Genomic DNA, 26689 nt, shown 5'->3' on the forward strand with positions numbered 1-26689 from the left:
TAAAGGAAAATAATTTTAAAATGCTATTGAGTGAGACAAGTACTGAATCTTTATTACCTCTAAAACTTCAGGAGTATCTATGGGAACAAACAGGGTAAGTTAAATTTAACATTGTTTGTAAATCATTGGTTTTACCTTTATGATGTGAGATTTTCAATGTAATGTAATAAAAGTATTTCAATGTAAGATGAAAAAATTTAGGTCTTCAATAATTCTAATTGCATAATTTTTCTTTTTAAAATATTTCATCTGGATGTTTTTATAGAAGTGCATTCAAAAGTGCTTTAGAACATGGAAAATATGAATTTGCATGTACAGTAAGTATCAATTGTTTAGTTAACAATTTTTGTTTCTCTAACAATTTGTGACCTATTTAGATAACTTATTCTTAAGTTCCATTTTAACTCCTTGCAGCTCTTCTAATCTTCTTGTCAGAAAGGTTACATTTTTTTAAAACTATCAAATCAGCTAGAGCATGTGTATAAAATATGTTGCAAACTTGATATGCCACAGTATAAGAGAAACCTTCCTCCTCATACAAACATCCAAACCAATTTTCAGCTTAATTTTTATAGCTTCTTATTAGGCTTTTCCTGTTGAATTTAATTCCTCTTGTGGCTGTGATCTGTTGTTTCCAAAAAAAGCTTAAAAGAAGCAAATATTATTTAGTTATAGTTTGCATTGGGAAAATAGTCAATGGCGCAAAAGAAATGCTTATAGTGACGAACTGAGATGCTAAGCAAAAAAATTACAAAATAGAATATAATTTATCTGAATCAAGTAATTTATTATTGCTAATGTATATTGGTTCTTTTGCTGGTGGCATTTCCACTTTCCACTGTCATGCCAACCTCTTGTCACTAATTGTTACTTGGAAAATACATAAAAATAACTTCAAACTTTAAAATATTGAAAAAGAAAAATTATTAATTCAGTAGCTAATACAAGCATTTTTTGAAAGTATTAGGTGGAAATAAAAAGAATTTACTGGATACAGACTATCTAATAGAAAACTTGTGTAACTATCTTTCAAAAAGTGGTCAATATAAGTGCTTTTGGGTGAAAGGAGTGATATATTTTTTGATTGGCATAACTTTTAGTTACAGTAGTGAGCTTTATTTTGGAGATAGTGGCATTTTATTCTATGACAATTTTTGAGAACTAATCTATTCTGAGGTTTGCAACTTTAAGATGACTTACCTGAGTTAGGACTGCAACATGAAGTTCAATTATAGTTCTGAGTGTTCTAATATTTTTTATTGATTAACAAGTCTCTTTAAAGAGACTTGTAAACCAATAAAAAACATTTGTAAACATTTTTAGTATGATGAATGACTAAGTAGTCATTCATCATACTAAAAATGTTTTAAAAGTTTTTGGGAAATTTTATCTTCTTATAGTTACAATATTCAATTTTCTTGTTTTAGTTTTTTTGCAGTCAAAAAATACAGCAGCTAAAAAAAGTAACAATTTTAAAACAGTAAAGCAAAAAAAGTTAGGCTAAGATAAATTTTTATTTTTTTTAAGACTCTTGAACGAATGCTGATAGAAGGAAAAACAAAAGAACTGAAACTCAGGTTTCCAGAAGTATATTCTGCTATTAAATCAATATCTCGATGGACATTTGTGAAGGGAGCATTACCATATGTCATACATTGCTGCTCCAATATACTTCAGCAGAGAACAAAAAGACCAAAGCTTCGACTCACTGACAAACTCTCACCTTCTGTGACAAAACTGTTTGCTACTCTTCACTGGGTTTTGCTTGAGTCTGCTGATGTTTGTTCTGAGGACAAAAGTTCTTTCTCATTACCAGTTATTGAACTCTTTGTACAAACAATTATACCTCACATGCACAATTTATATGAATCTGATTTAATACTTAGTTTGCAATCTGGACTGTATCTGTGGCCAGCACTATGGAATCATTACTGTCCTCGTGAGTGCTATTTTGCTGTGCCTGTTGTTAGATCCAAGCAAACTGAACAGAAGAATGAAAGTCAGCAAGACAATACTGTTGCTGTAAATGAACACAGTTTTATTGCAACTTATTTTGATGTAGCTGTTTTAAAAGTGCTTTCTTTAGATACTTGGAACCAGCAAGGTTATAGATGGGGTATTTTGTACCTGCAACATTATTTGCAAAAGTTATTGTATTTCAATGGGTTTAACTCAGAAAACTGTCCAATTTTAGAGTTTTTATTAAGAGTACAACCAAAAAAGAGCACAGTATCAACAGTGGAATCTTCTATTGATCTTTTTTTAGCCTCTAAAATTAACCAAGGTGGTTCATCAACTCCTCCACCTGAAATAAAGTTTAAGAACATTATAGTTAATGAATCAGTCCCAGAATCATTGAAAGGCTTGGTAAATCAAAATGGTGAGCTTTCTTGGGTATATATATTGGGAGTTGTAAAGATTCTTCTTAAAAAAACTGATTTATTATCAATGACTGGAAATATGATATTTTTAGTTACTATTCTTTCTGAACTCTTTTTATTACACCAAGATAAAACTCATAATTCTCTTGTCAGCCATCATGGGTCAATGTTGAATTGTTATTTGGCTGTGTTTAGAATGTTAGGTTGCGAAAAAGGTTGTCAAAATAGTTTCAGAGGACTGCAAGATTGCAACTATCGTGTATTGTTGCAGAAATATTTTAACAGAGTTCTTTTATCTGATAGCAATTTTTCAACTTTTTATTTTAAGAAATACATTGAATCTGAAAAACCAGAAGAGTTAATTTCATTTTTACATTCACTTATTGGTTTTTGCGAAATTGATTATTCAGTTTCAGATATTCCATTAACCCATAATGATCGTAAGGATATAGCTCCTGATCAGTATGATTTATTAAGCAAACCTGAATATCTTGAGATGAAAAGTTCAAATGAGAAAATGGTTTTCTCATGGATTGGAGTACAAGTTTGTTTAAAACTGACAAATGATTGGAGCAAAGTGTTTTTATCATCAAGTTTTGTAAGTAAGCTTTTTTTGTAAGCTTTCTTCCACTAAAAGTAAATAACTTTCTTCAATGTTTAAAAGTTTATAAAAATTTTCTTTTTAATATATATATATATATATATATATATATATATATATATATATATATATATATATATATATAGACACACACACACACACACACACACACACACACACACACACACACACACACACACCTTTTATTTAATGTTTAAAAGTTTATTAAAATTTTGAAATTTATTTTTTACCTTGAAACCTTTTCTAGAAAGATTCAAATTAGTTTTGCTATATATTTACTTCTTTTGTAGAAAAATGTAATTAAAATTATTATTGAAACTGCACATACAATTAGAAGATTATCAAATTACTTCTGAGAAAACAAAAAGATTAATGGGACACATTTAGTGTGACACATTTAGTCACTGAACTTTGTTAAAATATAACCAATTACACATCCTTCAAATCCTATTCTATACTTAACAGATGTGTAATTGGTTATATTTTAACTTCGTTAAAGTATAACCAATTACATGTCTATTAAGTATAAACTAGGATTTGAAGTAAATTAATAGTTAAACTAAGATTGTCTCTGTTCTTCTTTTCTTGTTTTTCTTCTTTTCTCATTTTTCTTTAATTTTCTTTAATATCTAAAATGTATTTTTCTCTTGTGGTATTTAGGAATATTTGAGTTTGGTTGTCAAATTTACAAAATTTGTCAGATTCAAGTATCCTTTCATCTATCGAAAGATCTTGTTGACTGGTCTGCTTGCATCTTTTGATAAATCAAAGCTACAACCAGTAATGGAAGTCAATCCTGTGTCTGATATAGCTTCAGAGATTGCATCATCTCCACTCCAAAAAGGCAGCATCTTAAATAAGCCAGATCTATCAAGCATGCAACATGGAAAAAAGTTTACTATGAAGGTTAATTGTTAGTGATTTTTAGAGAATTTTTATTTATTTTTTAAAACCTTTTTTAAAAAATGTAATTTATACTTTTCTTCAATAGGGTGTTATCAAATTATGGCACCCAAAAACAATCGATGAGTCAGACATATCAATAAGTAGTAACTTTTCATCTCTACCTAAAATTTCTGGAAATGCAGAGTTTAACTCTCCAAAAATGGCTTCCTTTATTCCACCATTGTCTATAAGTGTTAAGTCTGAGCATTCTTCTCTTAATAAAATTCATTCTGATGAGCAAGATAACAAGTTGTTCCAACAGCAGCTACCTAAAGGAAAACTTTTGAATTTAAATGGGCTCCGTAAAGGTTTAGTTAGTGTCAGAGTACTCTTAGAGCTTGCTGAGCCTGGAAGTGCTGTTGACGAAGTAATAATTGCAGCAATGTTGGATTTGGTTAGTATGTTTATTTTTAAAAAAAATTTACATAAAAAACTACAAAAAAAAGGGTCATAAAAAAACCACAAAAATTTTTTTAATTTATAGGGCAATAACAAGCACATATTATTTTTCCTAAATTTATATGTCCTAGCTTTAAAAATTGTTACTTGAAGACATGGTGTAATTTTTTATTTAAAAGTCCATCAAATTTTAGAGTTCCCACAATTTTGATTTTTGAGACAATATATATTCAACATAAGCAACAAGCATGAATCAGTTTTGTAAATTGTGATATATGTCTGTATATCTATAAAATTTAGCAATAAAATCAATAAATTAAATTTAATATGTATCACTAAGTGAAACTGTAAAACACTTATTCAATTGAACTTTACTATTAAGTTGACTACTTTTTACACTTTTTTGAAACTGTCATATTGGCAGCAATCATCAGCAACAGCTTAAAGCAGAAGCTGGGCTTTTTTGTTTCCCCGCGCTCTACTATATCATATGTTATTTGTAGATCATGAACTTTATGGAGACCTGCAATTTAGTCCTCTCTATTTACCTCATGTCTCTCAATCAAATGTTAGGATGTTCACAGAACTACTCAATCTCTGTAAGATATGTTGTATTGGGAGACATAAATTCCTCCAGGCTACAATGTTGATAGAAGGGAAAACAAAAAACTGAAACTCAGGTGAGATGAATTTTGACAAAAAATATCGATCTTTTTGGGGTGAGCTGGGTGGCAGTAATGGCATAAACCAAGTCTTTAGTTTGTAACTGCAGCAAAGAGACACATCTGGAGAAGACCTTTTTCCTTTTAGACTGTAAGCTTGAATTGCTTGTAAAACATCCATCTTGTAGACTGTAAGCTTAAATTGATAGCAAAACATCCACAATGCATGATTCATTCTGACAGGAGTCATAAAGTTATGAATTTGATTATCAAAAGCTCCAAATATTCAAGGAGGCTATTACAAACTTTTGTTTTGTTGAGCAGTTGCCTTTCTAAAAATCCTATATTTTCTATTTTTACCTGGTCAATAACTTTTGACAAATAGTTGATCTGGAAATAGGACCAATTTGAAATCTTTTGAACAGCTTCACCTGTAACCCAGAATTTAACCCAAGACTTTCTCCAAATGTAGCTCTAGTCAATAATTCTATAATGTATTGGCTGGAACTGCATTCCTGTTATGCAATCTTACACCTTACACTTTTTTATTGCTTCTATCAACACAGTTGTCTGATTTTCCCACAACTGATTACAATGCTGCTGCTCATAATTATTGGAAGGCAATCACCATGTTCATTCCCACAAAGAGCTGTCATCAGCTTTGAGTTCCAGCATTGGGGTGCAGCATTTTTTTGTTACTCAACTTCTTTTTCTGAGAGTCAATAGAATTTGTAAATGCAACAGCAATTTTTTTTTTTATTATTGTTGATTGTCATTAGGCTCATTACTGCTATTATCACTATCACTGAAAGCAATCCTTGAGTTTGTGCTAAATATTCACATGCTATTTATTTCTTTTTCCTCTCAGGCACTGGGCCTTTTAATCTTCCTGCTTTACTAATACTTTCTCTACAGATCCACAGGATCTGTAGAGAAAGTATTAGTAAAGCAGGAAGTGCAACTGGGGTTTTAGGTAACCCTTCACAGCTTTTACAGTTTGCTGATGGATTATCTCTGTGACATATTGGTATGGGTGCTATGTTTCTGATTTTGATGATCTGTTCAATTGCAGATGGTGATACATGTTGCATTGGTTGCTTAAGAATATAATAGAGAATACAAAATATGCATATGGTTTCCCCATTTGAAATCAGATGAATAGCACAAGGCTCAGAAATTATTTAATTTAGAAGATACAAGTTTGCTTCAAGTATTCATTTTAAACTACATACCACAATGAAGTTTATTATTATTATAAATATAAATATTACATTTTTATTTTATTATCACTCATGGTATTGACACTGTAATATTTACAATATTCATATAAATAATGACAAATTCTAATAAATATAACAGCATTATTATATACCTAATAATGTAATATTGGCATTATTATATACCTAATAATGTAAGCTTGAGGGTTGAATAAAAAGCACCTTTGTGGGAATTAACATGTTTTCACAAAAAATTACAATAAATCTAAAATCTTATATTTTTTAGTGATTATATTTTCTAGAGTTAAACATATTTATTATTACAACTTTGCATATAGGAGGCACCTGTTGTTTCAAGAGCTTGCTATCTTCTTGAATTAGCATATTTTGTGCACTGCTGTAACCATGATATATGGCCTTTATCTATGAGCAAGCTTACAAAAGGTTTTCCCTATGGAAGCACAGCGGAGATGCTAAAACACCAAGCAGGCCTACTTTTTCACAAATGGGCCGTTGCTATTGGTAAGAAACTTGAGGAGCTAATTGCCCAAGATCAGAGTGAAGAATTCAATTTGAAGAATAAGGATGATATTCCTCTGATGTATCAAGGTTTGTTAATTTTTCATTTTTAATTGTGTTTGCTTTATGTGTCAATAAGTATAAAGTTTTTGGTTTTTAAGTAAATGAAAATTATTTTTTCAGTGTATTTACTTTTTTTTTTTTTTAATATGATCTTCTCTTTTTGTTTGAATGTTAAGACTATTGTGAAAAATTAAAATGTTTTTGAAATAAAAAAAATCATTTAAATGCATGTTTAACTTTTTCGTGTAGGTCAAATATCATTTGTTTCATCTAAGTGTCCTCAATCCTTACGCTTTGCAGCATGCTTATTGTTACAAGAGATAACATCATACTTGCGTGAAACCTTTGTTATGATTCCACCTAATTATGACTCACATGTACAACCAGCTCAATCTAATGCTGAAGAAGTACTGGTGCCATCAGTTAGTGGATTACAAAAAAAAAACTCTTCTGCTTTGACTTTAAAAAAAGGAATTCAACGGCGCAAAAGTTCAATGACCCATCTTTTATCATTAAATGATGTGGTAGTTGATAAAGCTCCTCTTAGTCCTTCATCTAATACAAAGCAGCGTTCTAGTTTGAGTCATTTACTTGGAGGAAGTCCTAAAAATGCTCGTTCATTTTCTCGTAGAACTTCTTCACCTTCTTTTGACAAGCAATCTTTTCGCCCTTTTACAACCATAAATGCATCAGAAGAGATCCATTTCTCTTGGCTTAACACAGTTTTAAAAATGAATAAAACCATAAATTTTTTGTGCAATCATGGGGTTGAAGGCTGTCATCGTGATTGTCTTGTGCAACATGCTAAGTTGTCAACTCAGTTACAAGATGCTTTTCAAAGTGTCTATGATGGTTTTAATCATGCAAAAAACACTAGGAATTCATGGACAAACTATTTTAAAGAAAAGGTATTTATAAAGTTGTTATATTTTAAGTTATTTTGAATAATTTTCTTTAAAAGCAAAATATAATTAGTATAGTTTAAATTGATTCAAAATATGTAATCAATTCAGCATGATATTTTTCAAAATATTCTTCACTCTGGTCCTGGATAACCTGGAACTACTTGTTATCAACTACAGATTAAACAAATTTTTTAATGGCTCCATCCAGATCACCTGCAACAAGCTTAGGGATCAATATCAGAAGGTGAACAAGAACTGAATAAGAACACAATTAATTAATTGTAAAGCAATTTATCTTCACAAACCATTCTCCACTTAAGTCTTTGGCCTGAGTGTAGTTTTTATGAAAAAAACAGTATTTTTACAAAATTGATTGTTGGATTTTTTTAAATGGTATATCAATTTTAAGTTCTTTTTTTTCTATCTAAAGGCTCAATCATTGGCTGCAGCTCCATTTCAAGTGCTTTGTAAAGGTATCTTAGTGATGGATAATCAACAGCTTCAAGAAACAATTACACTGGCATGGGAGATGTTGCTCTACCCAGATCAACACATGAAGTCAGCTGCAGGTGTGTATTTAGTTTCTATTATTGATATACTATCTTAATTGTTATTTTTAATTATTTCAAAACTTTGTGATTTTATATTATTTTCAGCAAGTTTGTTTTTGGTGGGTGCAAACCGTTTGGGTAGCTATGTTGGGAGTTTTTTATTGGAGCAGTTTTCTGTTGGTGAAGTTGAACAACGAATAAAAGCTATACTTAGGTAATAATTTTTTTTTTAATCTTTAAAGACTGTTTTAAGGAAATAAATTGTTTTTTTTTATCTCCACTGATATATGCTCAAAAAGCTTTTTTTTTTTTTAAACTTCATTTCCCCACCAACCCCACTCCAATTTTAAAAGGGAGTAACTAAAATTGAAAGTGCAACTCTAAAAGACCTAACTAAACATTCAAATTGAAAGTGCAACTCTAAAAGACCTAATTAAACATTCAAAGACTCTAAAAGATGAAAAGCAAGTGATGATTAGAAAGAAAATTGTCTGGTGAATATGATAGTTAAAATAAGACATCTAATTAAAGTGCCTCCAATATTTCTTTGCCTGATTTTGCTGCATGTGATTGAGCATTACCATACTGCAAAATAACCCTGTATCATTTGCTGGCATTCTAGTTGTTTTTGTTTCAGTGCTTGGATCAAATTCATTACTTGTTCTCAATAAAGTTCACAAGTTAGCCTTATTCTGCATAAACTTTTTTGTGCTCAGAATATCAAAGTTTATGGCAAAGCCCTTTCCTTTGCTGCCTTTGGAACAATTTTTAGTACGTTAAAATATAATTTTCAACATCTCTTGAGACAACCATATTTCTTACTTTAAAAACATTTCCATTGCTAAACAAATAGTAATTGCTGCTAGGAAAATATTTTTGAAGATAAAGTATACTTTTTGTAAACTTATAAGTAATGACTTTGAGCAGCACAGAAGCACATTGAAAAAACACTATTTACAACATTTTTAAAAAAGAGCAGAAAGCTAGAATCACAGTTTGAGAATATGATGCTCTAGAGCTGGAGCAGGAATAACAGTTTGATAATGAAGCTCTAGAGTCTGAACTATAACCACAGTTTCATTATTTAATGTTCATTTGTATAGAAAATAGCCATATTTCGTGTAACCATGCAAAGTAGAATTCCAATTACTTTAAGATTACTTAACAGTTTATTATAATTATTAACAGTTTATTACAATATATAAGTATTTAAGACTTATCTAAAGCGCTTTCAATTTCTTTCATATTTAGTACACACACAACTGGAGTAAATGTCAAATCATTAACATTATGCAGAAGAACCCCTTTTTATCTAAATCTTGATTAATTAATGAACAATTGCCACATGTTCAATTTTCAATTCAGCCTTCAATATTTAAATGTTATCACAAAACACAAGCTCACTATGTAAAAAAATTATCACTTTCTATTTTGATACATCACAATGATTTTTTTTTTCACCATAGTGTAGGAGATTTCACTGTTAAGAATGATAATATATGATAAATAAAGATAAATCTGCATTATCTAGGATAAGATGATAACAAGAAAGCCAATTACCATCATCTGAAGATTTTTCTGATGATTATAGTTTGTGTTTTTTAACCCAAAATACGCTTCATTTTGCATTTTTGAACAAATGTATCAACTTTTTAAATTATTTTTTAAATATTGATTTAACATAACTGCAACAGAATGAACCAACAATGTCAATAAAAGTGTTTATTTTCTGCTGAATATATGAAACAGGAACAAAAATCCTACTAAAGCAGAATTCCATTTCAGAAAAAAATTTTTTTTTTTTTTGCACTTTTCAGAATTGGGTTTTTTAGCTGGAAGTAAGCATTTTTTAACACCCTACGTAAAATTATTACTATTTCTAAAATTGTGTAATTTAAATCTAAAATCAGGATATTATGATGCTTTATAATAAATCAGGTTATCATGATGCATCAAAGTAAACCACAATGCTATTACTCTTTTTTTTTCTTTTTTTTTCTAGCTTTGGTGTGCTTTGGAGTAACCAATATCAAGTTTATGATCACTTAGAAGATTTGGCTAAGTTTTCACAAAAGGTATACTAAACACAATATGAAGTGAATTCAGCATGAGTTTAAATATTTATTGAAATTTAAAATTTTACCCAAAAAAAATTTCAACATATAAATATATGTTGAAATTTTTTTCGGATAAAATTTTAAAATCCAGTTTTTAGTTAACTTATTTTTTTACCATCTTGTTCTTATTTTTATTTTTTTTATTTTCTTATTACTGTTTTCTTATTTCTATTTTCTTATTTCTATTTCTTCCCTTCTTTACATCTTAACTTTTTGTTTTTTAGTTGCCAAAGTTTTTATGAAGTCCTGTTTTTTATAATGAAATTAAATCTGAATATTTTTAGGAGAAGAAAAATCCTAAAAGGATTCTAAGAAATAAATTTATTGCTTTTAGATACCTTTGTTAAAAGTTGAATATACTTTGCCAAGCCGCCGAATTGGTGAAGTACCTGATATTGTACCAGATGCTCCATGGGTACCAGCCACTTCAAACAGTTTTTATTGTGATATTTCTGATGATGAAGATTTTTATACAGATAGTAATAAGCAAGGTGAAGCAGTACAAAACAAAAGAGCAGCGAAGTTAAAAGGATTGCGTGAGAGGTTTCCTCTAAGTACAGTTCCATTTTCTTTCCAATCATCCCTTGATTATGAGATGGTTCAAGATGAAGAAGGTAGGTAAAAAAAAAAAATTTTTTTAAGCAGTTTTTTTAAATATTTTTTTTCAGCCTGGATTATTTTTATCAGCTTGGATTATTGGATTGGGATTGGTAATCATACAAGGGAAAAAAAAAAAAAAGGAATAATAAAATTTTGCACAGGTTTCAATATAATTATATTGTCTTGTTTTTTGCAGTAAAAATGATTACTTAAAATAATAGGTCTGAAGTGAATAAAAAGAAAAGAGCTAAAAAAACAAGCTTAAAAAAAAAAAAATATTTAGACCATAAACTCTTAAGTTTTTATTCAGTGGTACTGAATGGTCAAAAGCTATTTTAATCTATAGATAGGTAACACAATTTTTGCAGTTAAATGGTTTGTATATTTTTGCGTTCATAAAATTTGTTAATGCTTTTATTGCATTGATTTAGAGAACTCACAAAGTATGCATTATCAAATTCAACCTTTTTTCCCTGAGTCAATGAGCCTTTCAATGCACAGCCTTATTCGATTACTTGATGATACTTCATTAAGTCCTTCTCAAAACCAATCAGGTGATTTTTTAACAACCTTTTAGAATATTGATTCTGTAAATTGATTTAAGAATGTCTTTCAGTATGAAAATAGTTCTTAACCCCAAAGTTTTTTAAAATATTTTTGTAAAGAGATAAATAGAAAATTTTTATTACGTTTAAAGTAAATAGAAAGTTGTTATGGTAACCAAATGACGGTAACCAAAAAATAAATCCAATCATGAAAATAAAATTTCTAATTTTTACACTAACTTTTCTTTGAATGCTATTTTTTCTACTAATACTAATTTTTTTTCCTAATCATTTCAAACAATGTGACTATTTTAAAGTTACTATAAATAGGAAATTTTAAGTTTCATCGAATACAAAGTCAACTGAAATAACAAATTTTAAATTTTAGTAAGTTCTCTAGCTCGACAAATTGTATGGAGATGTCTTGTTGATTATCCAGAAACATTCTTCAGAAAAATCTTTGAGAAAATTACAAGACTTGATAAACAGGTTTGTAAATTATTATCCAAACTTAAGGTATGAAGTATATTTTTGTTTTTTTTTAAATTGTTTTTTTTTTTGTTGCTTTTTTATATATTCAGGATGAATTGGTTTTACTTTTGCGTAAGCTACTGTTTCACTTCCCATTATTACCTCCAAATGCTGCTCATTTGTTGCTAAATAACTTGGTAATTTTAACTTTGAATAATTTTGAATATTTCTTGATGTTGTTTATTTTAAATCTGAATATTGTCTGCATAAAACTTTCATAAGAGATTTCCAATACCAAAATGTCTCTTGTCCTCTTTGCAAAACTTTTGAAAAATCTCACTTTTTAGTGGACAGGAGACATTTTGCAAATAAAATGGTTCTTTTAACATTTACTTTATACTAGCTGGAATACCCAGTACAATGCGCTGGGTTTTCCAGCCATTAGATATAAAGCTTTACTGTATTAATCAGAAATGTTTTTGGAACTAAACTACACTGTGGTAATGTAGCTTTTTTGCAACAAACACGTCTTCACAAATTTTCTCATTCATTTATACTGTATACTTTTCCAAAAATATCCCTCAAGATTTTCATAAAAAATTGCTTACACATGTATTTACAATTTTTTTGGTTTTCGTTGGTAAAAACTGTTCAAATTATTAGCTCCATAATCACCTCCTTGCTGGGAGCAAGAAAAGGTCTGAGGGGGCTGGAACTTAGTTCCAGCCATAAGCACCCTAAACATGGAGTCCGAGGTGGTCTAACCTGGTCTTAAACCTTCCCTGAGAAAAATTAGAACTGTGTGCAAAATTTGGTGATGATCGGATCAAAATTGTGGATTTGTATAAAGAACACACCCACACACACATACTCACATACAAACTTTGGGCTTTATATATTAGATAGAAAAAAGAACATTTTATTTCTGAAAAGCTTTTGGTATTTAATGTTCATAAGTTTCTTGACTTAAATATTTGGGATACAACTTAAACTAAGTTAAAATTAAATTTTGTTAAATTCTTAAGTTTTATTGTTCACCTGAAATAGTATTAGACTATTTTTTACCTTTTTTATAATACTGTAAAAATAAAAATATAATTTGGCCATATTGTACATTACAATAAAGTTTACATTTATTTACAAATTTGCTCAGATTATATACATTGTTTTAATGACTCAATATTTCTAAGTTATCAGAACTAATATTGTTAATGTGATTTTATTATGTTTAATTATATGTGTAATTATGTTAAGTATGATAACTATGCTATTGTATTGGAAATGTAACAAATTTAAACTAGAAGATTTTAAACCCTGAAATAATTTATTAATAAAAGTCTTTTTTTAAAGATTGGAGTTATAATATATCACAATCGGACTAATAAGAAAATGGTTCATGAAAGAATTTTTAGTGTGATGTCTTTATTATGGGAGGTATATGTTTTATTTATACCCTACTACTTTTAACATTCAAACACTGTAAAAATTTACTTGTTAAAATCAGTTGATTAGTGATTAAGTTGCATTATGCAATTCGTCTCTTTAACTGTTATTAGTTGTATAAAACAGTTATGTTATACATTTCATTTCTTTAGGTTAAAATAATTTTGACATTTGTTTCTGGTATAGGTTGTTCCCAGTGTTCCAGAAGTTCATTTTACAACAATGAAGCCCATACTGCGAAGGGAACATGTTGATGTAAGTAATAATCAAAATATTTTCAATGTATTTAAACTGCAATCATATTTTTCTAACAGATGTATTCTTGCTTACGCCAATATATTCCAAAATTTTAGATTACATTTATCTAATAGACTGTTTAACAAAATTTAACAAAACATCAACAGAATGTGTTTTCAGAAAGAATGTTGAACAATTTATAGATATTAATCATTCACATTAATGCAAAGTTATTAAGTTTTTTCTGTATGAACTTTTTAAAATCTTTAGCACGTTATCATGATGACAGCAAACATTGTTGGTGTAAAGGTACTTTATTTTTGTTTTTAAGTTTATAAAGATTTTAAAATTGTTTTTGTAGCACATAAAAGTTCTAAAAATGCTTTTAGGTTCATAATCCTACTCAAACTTTAGTAGAAAATTAAGATAAAAATCCAATGGATTGGATAATTTAAATTGTTTTTTTTTTTTTTTAAAGGAAATTGTTGTTGCAATGCCTACTAAAGAAAAGTTTAATGTGTTTGAGGTAAATTTTTCGTGTTACTTTTTTTTTCTTTTATTAAAACTTTTAATTTCCAAATAGTTTACAATAAACCTGTAGATGACAAAGTAATTTCATTTATATTAGTTTTTAAAATATGCAGGACATGACATTTCAACAGTTGCTTAACATGTGCAAAGACATTTGTCATATTGATGACAGCTCTGATTTATGGCTTGTTGACAAACATTCAGGTATCCTGGATCCTGTTTTTTTTTAAATGAATTCAAAAGCTTGATCTCCAGAAAAAAAAACCTTATTTTAGATATTTTTTAATGATTTTTTTCTAATCAGGATTTGTTATGAATAATGAGGACAGAGTTCGAGATATTTATATGTATAAAAGAGGTCATCCTTGCCCTACTGTGAAACTGGAAAAAGTTGACAAACAGCTTATGTATAAGAAGAGACAGCAGCAGGTACATAAAATCTCAGAAATTATTAAATTAGGTTTCTAGCACTATTGCAAAGTATTTTTAGAAAAAAAAGATCTTGATATTAAGTTAGAAAATAATCTTGATACTCAGTTTGAAAAAAAGATCTTTGAATTAAGTTAGAAAAAATGATCTTAATCTTAAGTTAACCAGTTTTTTTACTGATCCTGAGGTTAAACTTATTTAATTGTTTATTATTATTATTATTATTATTATTATTATTATTATTATTATTATTATTATTATTATTATTATTATTATTGTTTTTATTATTATTATTATTTTTATTAGTATTATTATTTTTATTATTATTATTATTATTATTATTATTATTATTATTATTATTATTATTATTATTATTATTATTATTATTATTATTATTATTATTATTATTATTATTATTATTAAAAATATTGTTATTAAGTTGCTTTATATATAGACATAAACTAAAATCCAGTTTGAAAAATTTCATGAATTTAAAATAATGTATGCATGCATTATACTTGTTTCAATTTCTGCTCACAGTATAGAAAATGGGAATATACTCTTAATGTAGTAAAGCTCTTTTCATGGCAAGTGACATATTATTGAATTTATCAGTTAATCTTATGAAAAGATTGGCCTAAATTATATAAGAATGCGATATTAAGTTTTTTAAACTTAAGCCCAAAAATTTTACTTGCTTGTATTAGTTCAAACAATTTGTATTAGAGAACAGTTTTATGCCTAGTAGAAATTATGGGGGAAGATATCTGAGAGAAAAAAAAACAATATCTTTCTTCCTTCCTAAGTTAAAAATAAAAAGGAGTAAGGCGTATGTACACCATTTTTGACCCTAATGTGTATGTTTTTGTTTTTATTGTCTGTTAACTCCCTTTTTTTGCATTTATTGTCTGTTGTTTTTTCTACTGTCTATTGAATTGTTACTTTATTTTTGTTCAATATTAAAATTCATTTCAGGCCCTTACCAGCAAGCAACTTCAGATTGCACAGTTACTTCTTGCTAAATCAATGTTTGAAGCTCTTCCAAATAAAGATAAAAAAGTATTTAGCTTTTTATTTGATTAGAAACTGCTTTTTAGCAGTTTTTTTTGGAAAGATTTATCTGAAATATGAAAATCTAATAATATAAGTGATATTGTTCAATAGAAATCTGCTGTCTTCTTATTTAATGAACTATGTCAGCAACCAACATTTCCTCGAAAAGTCATTGATATTGAGTTTGATTTATGTAGTTTACACACAGAAGCAGGAAAGGTATATTTTATATTCAACTAATTTTACAGTTATTCAAAACTTTCTCAACACCTATAGTTATAGTTTTAGCTTTTAAATGCAGGTTGCCAAATTTCTTTTTGGTTCTTAAGTACCCCAACCTGATATTTACTTTCCTAAATGTGGTTACTATCAAAATGTAAGGACCAGTGTTCCGTGTGTAGCTTCTCAATCATTTCAGCCTTTAAATTTAGCAACCTTTCTGAATATTAACTTGAAAATTGTTGCTTGGAGTTGAAATATCAATGCCATCATGTGACAATTGTTTGCAGATTTTAGCAGTTATATTTGTTGATACTCCTGTGGATGTCACCTAATTGATTGCAATTTTACTTTTGTTGTTTGTGGTTAGTGAATAAATACCCTCATTTTCTTCAGATTTGCAGATTTGCTAGAATTAAATACATGATCATAATCTTAATTTTGATGTTGAGGGTGATTCAGCAATCAATGTCTTTTTGAAGAGTAAACAGTTTCTTTACTTGCAACTTTACCTGAGTACCCTACTTTGTATTTGCTTTTCACTTGTTGGTGGTAAAGTTGTTTGTTTTCAGTGGATAACCATTGACCATTAAATTTTGTAACATCAAAAAGTTCATTCAGAGCATCATATTTTCCCCTCTTTACAAATTTATTCTAAAACTTCAATACCTTTTCAAACTGTTTGTATTACGTGATCTGTAACATAATGTAAATTTCCTTTGTATCGTTACTTCTTTGGAAATTTTTCTCTTTTGCGCTTTTTTCTGCCTTTGATTTCTGCTTCAAGAAATTGATATCATCCTTTAATTTGAAGCTGGAATTGAAGACATAAGTGGATGAAGGCGTTATGTCGCAAAAATCAAAATTCCACTTTTTTACACAAATAAAGGTGTTAAGTAACGCTCTTTCACATGAACATAATGACACCGCACAAAAATGTGCTAAAATACGATTTTCACAGTGGATGTCATTATGTTCATGTGAAAGAGCGTTACTTAACTCCTTTATTTGTGTAAAAAAGTGGAATTTTGTATTTTTGCGACATAGCGCCTTCATCCACTTATGTCTTCAATTGTATTCTGCATTTTCCTTCAAGTAATGATTTTTTTAAAGGCACATTTCCTTTTTTTCTCTATGACTGCTGAAATTAAACCAGATTCTTGGTCTAGATATCCTTGTTTTTTTGTCACTTTTTTTGTGCGGCATTCTGTACCACTATTTAAAGCAACACAGAAAATAACTTCACTTGTTTGACAACAACACTTTAAAGTAAACTGTTACACAAGTATAAGATATATATCTACCTTTCAATTTTTTTCTAGAAAATTCTGTATTGCTCTGGAAAATTAAAAAGTTGCTGAAATTCTAGATAGTTCTGAAAAGTTTAGAACAGTTCTACAATCTTTTAGAAAAGTACTAGAATGCTATAAAAAGTTATAAACAGCTGTTGAAAGTTCAAGAAAGTTCTGGAATGTTCTGATAAGTCATAAAATGTTTCAGGAAATGTTACCAAGTAAGAGCAATGAAGCAATCATATTAGATATACAATTAGTTTGATTGGTTTTTGGATGGCCATTTTTTTAAATTAAGAAAAATTAGGACTTATCTAATTGTTTTTAGGCAAAAGTTCTTCAATTTATGATGCAGGAAATATTTTTTCAGAATAGAGTTTAAAAAGATGAAACCCTAGTATTCATTGTGTGTTTTTTTGCAGGCAATTTTTGATGTTGATATCGTTTTTAAAGATCACTGGATAAAGGTATGTCAAATAATGGCAAATCCAATATTAAATAAAATAAGTAAATAACATCCTTTTCATTTGTTTTTGTTTTAATTTAAGGAAAAGGAAGGTACTAAATTTTTATTAGCAGAAATATTTCATGCATTACATAAGAAAACTGATTTATTATCTAGTTGATAAGCAATTTGCTTGGGGTCTTAGCAGTTTCAAAAACATATTGGGAAGATCCTGTTTATTTATTTATTGACCCAGTTAATGGGGCATTTCTTTTGCATGCTGAAGATGTACTTATATTAAGATCAGCACTTGCTGCTTACATCAACATCTCACTGAACTACTCAAAAATGTTTGCTGTTGATGGGTACGTTATTTTGTTTCATGTAACATATTTCTAAAACTGATTTTTGTGAGGTTATTTAGCTATGACATTTACTTCTAATTTTTGCATAATAGTTAATGTATACACTGTATAGCCCACACTTTTTTTAAAAAAAAATCTGCAAAAGTTTGGGGTGCAGGTCAATTATTACTGGGTCAATGATTTAAAATGGAATTTTACTCAACCATGCAAACATGAAAATCAGGTAAACATGAAAAACATTGGATTAATAATTGGTTAATAATAAAATATTTAATTTTAAACTAAGTGTGGGTTATACACCAGTATATACAGTACTTTTAATTATCATAAATCTGTAATTAGCAATACTTAAAAAGTTTCTACTTTAATCATTCACAAAGTTTGATAATAATTGTAATATAAAATAAAGTTCATAATGGCAAAAATAGCAATTTTTATAGTCAATTTCTTTTAGTTATTTAGAAATCCTTCCAACTATTTTAAAAGTTTACTCCTACCTATCACACAACACCCTTGTCAAAGAGGCCATTGAGGTTTGTAAAAGAAGAATTTTACAATATATTCTTTAAGAAAATGTTCCCATGTTATTGTTTTATTATTCTAATGACTTTTTTTAAACAACTAGTTTCCAACTCACTTATATTATATCTAAAATAATGAATTCTATGTTATTCAGTTTGCAGTTTCTCAGATGTTTATAACACATCAATGTCCTTTCATATTACAGGTAAATTTTTATAATTTCATTTTGTTGCCATTTTATATTTAACTTTATTTTTGTGATATTGAAATTTAGTAGGCTACAAAATCTACTACAAAGGGCAGAGAAAAATACAGAAGCCATATTTCTTGTCAGCAAACATTCAACTAAGAAAAATTGTGTTAAAAGAGTTTTGGTGAGTGGGTTGAAAGATTACCTTGCAGCTGATGAATTAAAGATTGTTGTAGCTGTCAAGTGGCTTTAAACTTGGTTCTACTAGTAGTATTTGCTGCTCATCTAGTAGTATTTGCTGCTCTTCTAGTAATATTTGTTGTTCTACTAGTAGTATTTGTTGTAGCTGGTGATTGGCTTTAAACATTATTTGCTAGCAGTATTTGCTTTATCAGTAATAACCAGTGATATAGTAGATTTCATTTGCTTGGAGATTTTTGATCTTATTTGCCAAAATTTACTTTATGAAATTAATTATCAACTGCAAGTTGATAATCAATTTAATAAAGTAAAGTTTTAGTTCTCACTTCTCCTGTGTCCCCTGTTGCACAGTTACAAGTTTGTTAGACTTGTAAATATTAGGCTACATTTTACATTTTCTCACCTAAACTGTTTCAATTACGGTGTAAACTGCCAATCTGACCTATATTACTAACTACTTCCATCTGTGACTTGGTAATAGTAGATTTGTATATGTATTGGCTCACAGAGAAAAGTAGTTTTTTAGTTAAGTTGGTGAAGAGATGATGAAACCATGTAGCTGACTGTAAACCATGGATGTAAAAGTGTCATGGTGCTGTTTTGATGGTAATATTATTGGTGATATTTTTACAATAGATGGAATAAGGGCAAAGTATAAATATAGATGGAATCAGGGCAAAAGAAGTGTATACGATCATTTTTAAAAGATAGGTATGAAAGATGTGTCACATCTATATACCATTCATGAGTATCAACAAAATGTTGTTGATGCATCAACTAAGAAATCCTGCATCAACCTGAAGTCCTACAAACCATTTTTAACAAGTCTTTGAAAATTAGCCAAGAATGATTTGGTGCATGTATTAAATACTATAGTATTGTACCTAAATGCGGTTGATGCTGTCCACCAGGAACTGAAATGATGAGTATTTGCGACAAAATTCAAGTTTATAGCCATAAAGTCATCTCTGGACTACTGGTTACTTGTGGTATTAAAAGGACTCTATTAGATAATTAAAACCTTAGAAGCTCTCTAAAATCTGTAACAACTATTTTCAATAGAGTTCTAATGGTATGGAAGTCAAATAACAACTACTTTATGAGTGAAAAAAATTTATGAAATGAATGTAAACCTATGCTGAATATATGTATATATATATATATATATATATATATATATATATATATATATATATATATATATATATATATATATATATATATATATATATATATATATATATATATATATATATATATATATATATATATTCCTAAACTAAATTTTATACAAGAAATATTGGAGGTTTAATTATGTAGGAGTAGTATGGAGAAAAAAATTGTAAGAAAATAAAGGAAAAAAAAAAAGGAAATGATTGCTATTGTTCATTTTAAAATAGTTACTTGCAAGTGCTGCTCCTATTGTGATTGCTGATGATATGTTAGATGATTCACTACAACAAGTAAGTTTTATTTTATGAAAACACAACATATTTTACTTTTTTCATCAGTACTGATGCTATTTGCACTGTTGTTATATACCTAGTTCTTGTTATATATATAATCTTGTTATATAACACTGTTGTTATATACCTAGTAGGAACATAAAATAAAATAATGTTGAGTTATACCTTAGGTTCCAGGCAGCTGCTTGTTTTCGCTTATTGAATCTTTGGACAGAAATGTGCCTGATGTTCTGGACATTATGGCTTTGGTTCAAGGAAGCAAACCTCTTAAGCTGTCTGTTCGTAACTTTATTCTTTTTTCATTTGAAATACTTATAAAAATAAATTTGTATTGACTTTCAATTCTCAAGTTTCTTTAAATTATTGTTGCTGAAGTTTCAACAGAAAGGCCTAAAGTATTCTTTGTAGATTATAAAAACTTACTGTTAAAATAATACTATTTTATGAATGTTTCTTTGAGAAATAGGTTACAACAAAGGCACTATAATTAGTTTGCCCATCATTCAGTATGACCACTCCCAGTGCCCACAACAGCTTTTAAATAGGACCTGACTGTGCAATTATTTCAGTAACAGCTGTCCTGATAGTATTTATGGTATTATGGGGGACTTTGCTAACCTTTGCCTCAACTAAGCCCCGCACATAGAAGTCCAGCGAGTTACAGTCTGGTGAGCTAGGGGGCTACAAGTCAGGTGAAAAGTGTAATTGTATATTTTACATAAATCAGGTCTGAGTTATTTTGCCCTATTGTGTTCAGGTATGGAGTTCTGTTAGAACACATTTCTCTCATTTGCCTTGGAGTCCATCCAAAGTTTAATGACTATTTTCAAAACATAAATGTAGCTGTTTGTGTTAACCCTGAGTCCTGTCTTGAAAAAGTGTGGTGGGACGATATAACCCTCACTGCTAACATGAAACAGGGAACTTAATGTGCAGGATGTATACATTCTCTGGCCTACATATTCAGCAGTCATCTCTTCTGTTCAACTTCTAGTCCTGGTTAAAGCTTAAGAACCTTATCAACCTAGCAGTTTTTAGTTTGAGATTGTTTAGCAATGCAGCAGCTTTTACCTTGCATGTCTCTTTTATGGCATCTGTCCAAAGCTGATTAGTTTTTAAGGCATAGAATTTCATTCCCATGTCATCTATGACTGTTTTGGAGATGTGGGTATGTTTATTTATTTGGCCATGTTGTGCATGGGCTTGCAATAATTTTGGTCAATTTGTGCAGTAACTGTGGTGATAAAAGTCTTCTCTTATTATGCTGCAGTGGCAGGCATGTTTTTTACATAAGGGGCTGAATGTCTCCTGAGTTTCTGCAGTATCATAAATCTTTTTTTCTCAGTAAACTAAGCTTTTTTATAGCTTGAAAAACTCAATAATCTTCTTGTGTGTTCTTTTAGCATGAAGAGTAACATTTCATATTCATATCTATTAGATTAAAAACAAACATGTGTATAATTTTCTAAACCAAGTTTGTTTTGGGGTCTTGCTCAAATATTCAATAATGAAAATGAGATAGGAAGAAGAATGGTAACTGATGGCATAATAGTTACTGTTAAAATAGAGGGCATACTGATGAAATATATAAAATATTGTAGTATGGTGAAATAATTAACAAAGTCTTATGGAAATTTTTGGTTACTGGTTTAAAAATTTTGTATAAAGAAAAGGTATACAAATTTTTAAAAAAGGATTTTTTGCTAAAAAAAAGCCTAATTTCAAATTGTTTGTTTTAGGAGTACTGTATTGATGATGAAGCCAATAACTCATCGAGTAAAATTGATCTTAGTCTACGCCTTGCCCTTACAATAATTGCTTACAAAGCAGAATCCAGCAGAGCAGTTCAAATGATGGTATGTGAAGTATTCTTTTTTTACAGATTTTTTTTGCTTTTAAAAATGCTTGTTGCTGATATTTTATTGTGTCTCTTGATTGCTTTTCTCTTAGTTTGTTATATCTGTGCTTTTGCCTTGTTATTTGAAACACCTGGAGTTGGCAACTTTGCGGTGTTCAGTTGATATTGAACATGCGAAGAAGAATGAGCGAAGGCAGATTAAGTCTTTGATAACATATGTATCTACTATAATTGATCAGAATACATTCCTTTGCAAGTAATTAAAATTTAGTTAATTAAAATTTTTTCCTTGTTTGCTTTTTATTTGATTTTTTTTGCTGTTGGAACAACAAAAAGTTCACAATCTTTGAAGTTTTGTAAAGAGTGTAAATTTAATTTTTTATTAGCCCATACCATGCTGAAAGTAGTGTTTCTTCTAACCAGTCAAGTGAGGTAGGGATTGCTAAAAGTACCAATCTTATATGGAATTCACTTCGTTCAGTCATGGCATCTTTTCGACAAATGTTCAGTCGTGTTGATATTCTTGATAATGAAGAACACACAATTGAGCGGGTTTCAATGTTTGGAGGTTGCTTTTTTTTATTCACTTGACACCAAGTTGTTTTCTTTTAATGAATAAATATAAAAATTAGTGAAAAAAAATCAAAGCAAAGCTTTATTTAAATTTTTATAGATTGTTGTAATTGTAGAAAATCCAATTGAAATTACCTCAGTTCAATCTGAAGAGCGTCGCTCCCTTGATATGTATTATCAACCACGTACTGTATTGCTTACCCTTGCATCTGATTTTATTTTAAATTCTACTGATCATTATGTGCAATTACAGCAAGATACTAAGCAATCAATTAAATCTGTTATAGTTGAAGACCAAGCTATGGTAAGCATTATTTTACACACATACACACATGTATTAATACTCAAACATATATAAAAGTAAAAAATGTTTTTTTTTTTTACAAATTAGATTTTATTTAGGTTTTGCTTGATATTGCCAACTCAATGCTGAACTTGATTTTATATGATCATGATGTTCTAAACAATATTGGCCTCATAAAGTAAGACCTTTGGTTTTCAATTTAGAGTTTCTAGTTTAAAAATTGTTGTGAATTGTTTTGCAATTTTTGGGCTCACAGTTTTTTTGCATCTTGTTTCAGTTGTTTAGAATCTAATTTTTGTGAGATAAGTGTGATTAAGCTTTACATTTTAGGTTTTTACTGGAAGCCATGCCTTTAATCAATTGGTCTGAGTATTTGATTCCTTTTGGATCAATTGTGAAGAAAATCAATCAAACATTCACAAGAATGTTAAAACGACCAGATCTTCTTGTACACATTATTTTTTGCTTCTTTTTTTTATTGTTATTCAATTTATTCATCAAACAATTTATTTGCTATTCAATCTTGTAAGATTCAGCATTATATTCAAAAGTTATTCAAACTGCACAACTTATAACTGCTAACTATAATTTTTCTTGCAGATTTTTATTGATACAAAATCATCAGATTTTAATAAAGTGTTCACAAATTCTTTTCAAGTTGATTTAGTTTAGATACTCTCTCTCTTTTTATCTCTTTTTCTAATTATTTTGTTATTTGTCAACTTGTGCCAATTTGGGTCATTATTTGACATGTTGTCAAAACAAATTGCTATTAAAAACTATTTACTAATACAAACAGTCTGCTATTACAAGCATTGTCAAAAATTTTTTTAATTGTTGTTTATAGAAATTTATTCAATGGGATGGATTGCAGTCTCTTATAAAAGGTTTTTATATTACATTTCGTTTCCTGAAACATTTTTTCACATTGTTTTGAAAATTTTGAACTAACTGTTTGTAATAACAACCATTGACAAACTAACACTTAAATTTTAAAGTATAGATTTCTATTGTGTTAAACTTTTTTAACATATTTTCATGATTTAAAACAATCAATATTTATGATTTCTTTAGTGACAAATGTAAAAATAATTAGTTAAATTGTTCCTAACAGCTATAAATTGTTTTATTTTTGTGTTTTTTTGTTGTTGTTGTTGTTTTTTAATAAAAAGCTTTAAATCATTCTTTAATATATACATTCACACTTTTCTTGATTATAAAATGCTTTTAGGCATCTATCTAACTGTCAAAAAGCAAGAGAGTTTAGCATTAGTTCCTGAAATAAAGGTAAATTCTTTATTATCTGGAATCTAAAAGACATTTAATTAACCAAAGTTTTGATGAAATTTTACTTTTGAGTCCTTTTTTCTGAGTTTAAATAAATAATATATGTTAAAATCTGTAATTTGGGACGTTTTTGTAAATGCTTTTGTAAGAATTTTAATGTTTTTCTGAAGTTGCTGTTACTTTCATGTGTTCGTATTATTGTTGGGGAAAATCAGCTGGTAGATTCTTTCAACACAAAGTCTCCATGCTTTCTTATGTTCAGTAATTTGGTCATTAAACTGGCAGCTCGATTGCTTTTTATTAGTCCTATTGATTTTAACTTGGAACAAAATTTTTCTGCCTATGTTCAGACATGTGATTTTAAACAGCTCGAACAGTTTTTAGTATGTTGGTTATTTCCATTGTGTATTCGAATGGGAACTAGAAGATGTGGTAAGTGTGTTTTTTCAATACATTTATAGTAAATTTTCTAATATAGTTATCTTTTTCTTTTTTTTTAGCTAAAATTATCAAATGCTGAGATGAAACCTGTAATTAAGCTTTAAGTAAATAAATGAATAGATTTTACTGTTCAAAAGACTAAAATATTTGCGTGTGAAAAGAACATGTTGTTTTTTTTTTGCATGCGTTGTTTATTTATTTGTTTTTTTTATTGTAACAAAAAATGTTTCAAAATATTTTCTTTCAGATTATCCACAAATGGCTTTAGAAGATATACACTTTGTTTTGTCAATTTTGATGTCAGTGTTAACAACTCCTAAATCTAAAATAAGAAGCAACCAACTTTTTGAACCATTTACACTTCTCACTATTATTAATCTGCATGAACAAGATTTAAATAATTCTCTCTTGGGTGTTTGCTTTCTTGGTACAGGATTGCAATAATTAACTTTATGTATAATTAAAAATATAATTAAAAATGATAATTTGATTTTAAAAATATTAATTATAGTTGTGCTGATAGTAGTGAAATATTAAAAATACTAATAATTATAACAATCAAAACAAAAATAATAATGGTTTATAATTATTTTAATGCTTAAAATTCTCTTGTTAACTAGGTTTCAAAATACTGTCAATAATACACCCAAATTCATTTATATTAAAAGAAGATCGAAACTCAGTCAGAAAAGCTTTTCAATCTTACTTGAATAAGTATCAAGGTAACATTTTGATTATCTGGCAAAACTATTGGCACTGGCACTGATATTCTCTTTTTTTGTGTTTTTCTTGTCTCAATGATATTTTGGATTTTTGTTTTTAGACTCTTTGATAATGTGGAATTTTGTAGATTTTACAATTACTCATAAAACAGCATTATATATTCCACTACTTCCTTCAGTGAAGAAAAAGGTATTTTTGATGTTACTTTGCCATTTTACTTCTACTTTATTATCATTATTTTTTTGATGTTTACTAATTTTTTCTTTCTCTTTTTTTTATAAGCTAGAGAATGTAGAGCCTGCTGATGAGTCCCTGCAACAGATCTACAAACGTATAAAAGCATCTTTACATAGTCCAAAAACGTCACCAAGCCATGGTGAAACTTTAAAGCAGTTACTTAAAGAATTGGCTTCATTTTCTAAGGAACCATGTGAGGTGTTTCAAGAATTTAACCCTGATGACAAGAAAAGCAAACCTAATAAATTTTTAAAGCAAGAAAAACTTACTGATAGTTCTGAATATCCAAGTGATATTCAAAATGACCATGTAAAAAGTCAACTTGCATTTAAGCAAGTATCTAAGCCTACAGAAGAGCAAAATAAAACTCAGAAGGAAGTAAATTTTAGAGTGGCTCCATGTTTAGAAAGGTCATCTTCTATTCATCGCCCGTTTGCAAATATGTCTAGACGAACTAAACAAAAAGTCTTCAAACGACAGAAAGATTCTGAAAAAATTGATGGATTAGAAAGTGATCCACCTTTTTCAGATGACTCAGACTCGTCATTGTCAGTACCTATATGTTCTAAATCAACCAATCAACATCAGATACCCCATTCAGACTTAGATCAACTTAGTAATTGTGATTCAGTAGGTTCGCCAATCTTAATTTTAAAGAAAGAATTCAACAAAGAGCGAAAGTTAACAAATTCACGTTCACGCGTACTTAAAAGAAAAAATCTACCTGAACTTACCATAAACTTAGATTTATTACAATTGAAGAAGACATCTGATCAAAACATTCAAATCACAAAAGCAAATGAGGAATTTGGTGATAATGATAAATATTCAAGATATGAGTCCCAAATATGATTTTTTAAAAATGTTTTTATCAAG

General features: G+C 28.7%; 1 protein-coding gene across 1 annotated transcript; it reads left to right on the forward strand.

Annotated features, from left to right (window-relative positions):
- On the forward strand, window positions 1–26689 carry LOC145185038 (protein unc-80 homolog). The gene is made up of 41 exons (XM_090092281.1): window positions 1–94; window positions 266–317; window positions 1528–2979; window positions 3664–3909; window positions 3995–4342; window positions 6565–6835; window positions 7058–7716; window positions 8144–8282; window positions 8370–8478; window positions 10267–10339; window positions 10716–10995; window positions 11413–11535; window positions 11915–12015; window positions 12108–12194; window positions 13348–13431; window positions 13627–13695; window positions 13948–13986; window positions 14156–14203; window positions 14322–14412; window positions 14513–14637; window positions 15613–15696; window positions 15802–15909; window positions 17624–17668; window positions 17824–18011; window positions 18466–18544; window positions 18688–18738; window positions 20325–20387; window positions 20561–20668; window positions 22130–22246; window positions 22341–22504; window positions 22635–22816; window positions 22938–23125; window positions 23224–23303; window positions 23456–23573; window positions 23973–24012; window positions 24357–24412; window positions 24583–24844; window positions 25101–25280; window positions 25474–25575; window positions 25677–25765; window positions 25859–26689. Exons 1-41 carry the CDS (start codon window positions 21–23, stop codon window positions 26663–26665), a joined length of 7581 nt encoding a protein of 2526 aa, XP_089948407.1. The 5' UTR covers window positions 1–20; the 3' UTR covers window positions 26666–26689.

Source organism: Hydra viridissima, unplaced genomic scaffold (genome assembly GCF_058129835.1).
Source record: "Hydra viridissima isolate aposymbiotic clone 2 unplaced genomic scaffold, HvirCarnegie_v1 scaffold_7, whole genome shotgun sequence".
Classification (NCBI taxonomy): Eukaryota; Metazoa; Cnidaria; class Hydrozoa; order Anthoathecata; family Hydridae; genus Hydra; species Hydra viridissima.

Excerpts from the sequence above, each read along its gene's own strand:
- LOC145185038 (XM_090092281.1), top strand. The coding sequence starts at position 21 with ATGCTATTGAGTGAGACAAGTACTGAATCTTTATTACCTCTAAAACTT. Across the intron at positions 7,717-8,143 it reads CAAACTATTTTAAAGAAAAG|GCTCAATCATTGGCTGCAGC; the intron begins GTATTTATAAAG and ends TTCTATCTAAAG. Across the intron at positions 14,413-14,512 it reads GCTTGTTGACAAACATTCAG|GATTTGTTATGAATAATGAG; the intron begins GTATCCTGGATC and ends TTTTCTAATCAG.